General features: G+C 58.4%; 1 protein-coding gene across 1 annotated transcript in view; it reads right to left on the reverse strand.

Moving 5' to 3' along the window:
- Positions 1–52: 52 nt before the first annotated feature.
- The window catches only part of TREMEDRAFT_66613 (uncharacterized protein), a gene marked incomplete at both ends in the record, with an annotated part of 2217 nt that continues 266 nt past the window's right edge, over positions 53–2003 (reverse strand). Inside the window, 3 exons of the mRNA XM_007008637.1 lie at positions 53–1185; positions 1236–1539; positions 1629–1892. Of these exons, the coding sequence (XP_007008699.1) occupies positions 53–1185; positions 1236–1539; positions 1629–1892 (1701 nt within the window). The remainder of the gene's footprint in view (positions 1186–1235; positions 1540–1628; positions 1893–2003) is intronic.

Genomic DNA, 2003 nt, shown 5'->3' on the forward strand with positions numbered 1-2003 from the left:
GCAGTAGAGAGAGAAGCATTCCATGCCCGATTCATAGCCCCAAAGAAGTCACCGAAGTCCTGGACATCTCGAGCAGCTTGCATGCTCGGAGTCCTCCACAGAGAACGTATGGTCCGTAGACACTCGAAGGGAAGACTGAGGAGGTCGAGAGCAGTCTGGGCGGAAGCTGGGACACGAGAACTACTACGGCGACCTAACCAGTCAAGGGACGGTGGTGGCTCATACGCCATAGGAGTGACTAGGAAGGGGGTGTCGAACAGTCTTCGGCGAACATCGGCTATCTCAGTAAGGCTTCGGCGAGAGACGTCCGCTAACCTTGTCCTTGCTTCGTCGTCCAGAGCCCCAGTGTTGACTACATCTACTAACGCCGCAGTAAGATTGTTTAAAGCGTTAGCTTGACGAGAAGAGAAGTCAAGCAGGAGAGATGTATCATTTCGGGCGGCCTCAAGCTGAGTAGTGAGACCGAGGACGAGAGAACGATAAGTGGCGAATTCCTTTTCGTCCTCAGGAATACGGACGTCCAGGGAGATACGAGGGTGGACGAGGGACAACCGGGGAGCAGAGGGACCAGCACGCTGAGTATCTTCACCTTCCACATCACCATCATTGAAGGCAACCTCCTTCTCTTTAGATTTCCCTTTTGATTTCTTTAAAGAAGACTTCGGTGTCTTCTGGGAAGCAGAGGGAGGGGTGACGGGAGGGGCCGCCGAAGTGGCCGGAGGAACAGAAGGACGCCGACTTCGGGTGCTGTGAGCCGGAGGAGAAGCTACCACTGGAGAGGACGGACGTGGCGCCGAAGGACGAGAGGCCGAAGGACGGGAGGCCGAAGGAGCAGAGGCCGAAGGACGGCGAGAAGACGAAGGAGGAACAGCCGGGAGACGTGATGGGCCGGCCACAGGAGCGAAGGGCGACGGCGACGGAGGCGACGGGCGGAGGTCCGGCGAAGTACGGCGAACCGACCGGAGAGACGAAGGAGGTACCCGCGAACGGGGGACAGACGCTGGAGTCTGAGGAGGGGGGAAGGGCGAAGAGTCGGAGGGACGGGGCGGGATGTCCCGGGCAGAGGAAACGGGACAGAAGGAGCAGGGGCCAGACGTGCATGAAGCACAACGGAGGGCCTTGTTGTGTGGCCTGACTGCCTTGAGGCAGGGCCAGTTTGGACGATTATACGTGATAATCTCACGTCTACTAATTAGCAGGAGTAACTTCGGCGTAGAACGAATAGGTGGACTCACCGGCAACGATCACACGCTTCGTCAACACCAACCGCGATCCAACGACCAGGCTCGTACTTCATCTTCTCCCACAAGTACTCTTCTTCCCGCAGTGATCTCTTCACCCGTTTGGGCGAAGGCTCCCCTCTGGGAGAAGGGGGGGGAGCAGCGACAGCAGCGGCGGCAGCGGCGATGGCGTTGGGGGGGGGGAGAACCCCGGAAGAGGAAGAAGAAGAGGAAGAAGAAGAAGAGGAAGAAGAAGAAGAAGAGAGGGAACGGCGTCGTTTCTGGCCCACAATTTGAGCAGGGGGAGGGGCAGGACCGGCTGCGAGTTAGCAATGTCTTGGAGAGCTAAAGAACAGATAAACAAGGCCAAGTTCGGCGAAGGTGTGAGGGGTTGGACGAAGAACTCACGCTCAGGACTATCTACGTTGTTGTCCTCTACACTAATCACCTCCACATCATCATCCGGGTATTCTTCTAACTCGCTTTCACCCTCACTATCGATCCTACCCTCCCCATCATCATCATCCTCACTTTCTTCGGTGTCGGGTCGATCACCCGACTCCGAGCCCCCACTGAGCGAGTCCTGGTCGGAGGAGGACGGAGACTCACCAGGACGAAAGGCGGGCGTCCTACGGCGAGGAGTGGCGGCAGGAGGAGGCCCTCCAGGAGAACCTGTTATGGGGACGGGAGAACTCAGACATGGGGGAGGGAGAACTCAGCGGAGGGAGAGGCGGAGCGAGGGGGCGGGGCAGCGCTCAGACGGCTCTCTCCAGAGAGAGAGTG

This window comes from Tremella mesenterica (assembly GCF_000271645.1).
Source record: "Tremella mesenterica DSM 1558 unplaced genomic scaffold TREMEscaffold_53, whole genome shotgun sequence".
NCBI classification, from domain to species: Eukaryota; Fungi; Basidiomycota; class Tremellomycetes; order Tremellales; family Tremellaceae; genus Tremella; species Tremella mesenterica.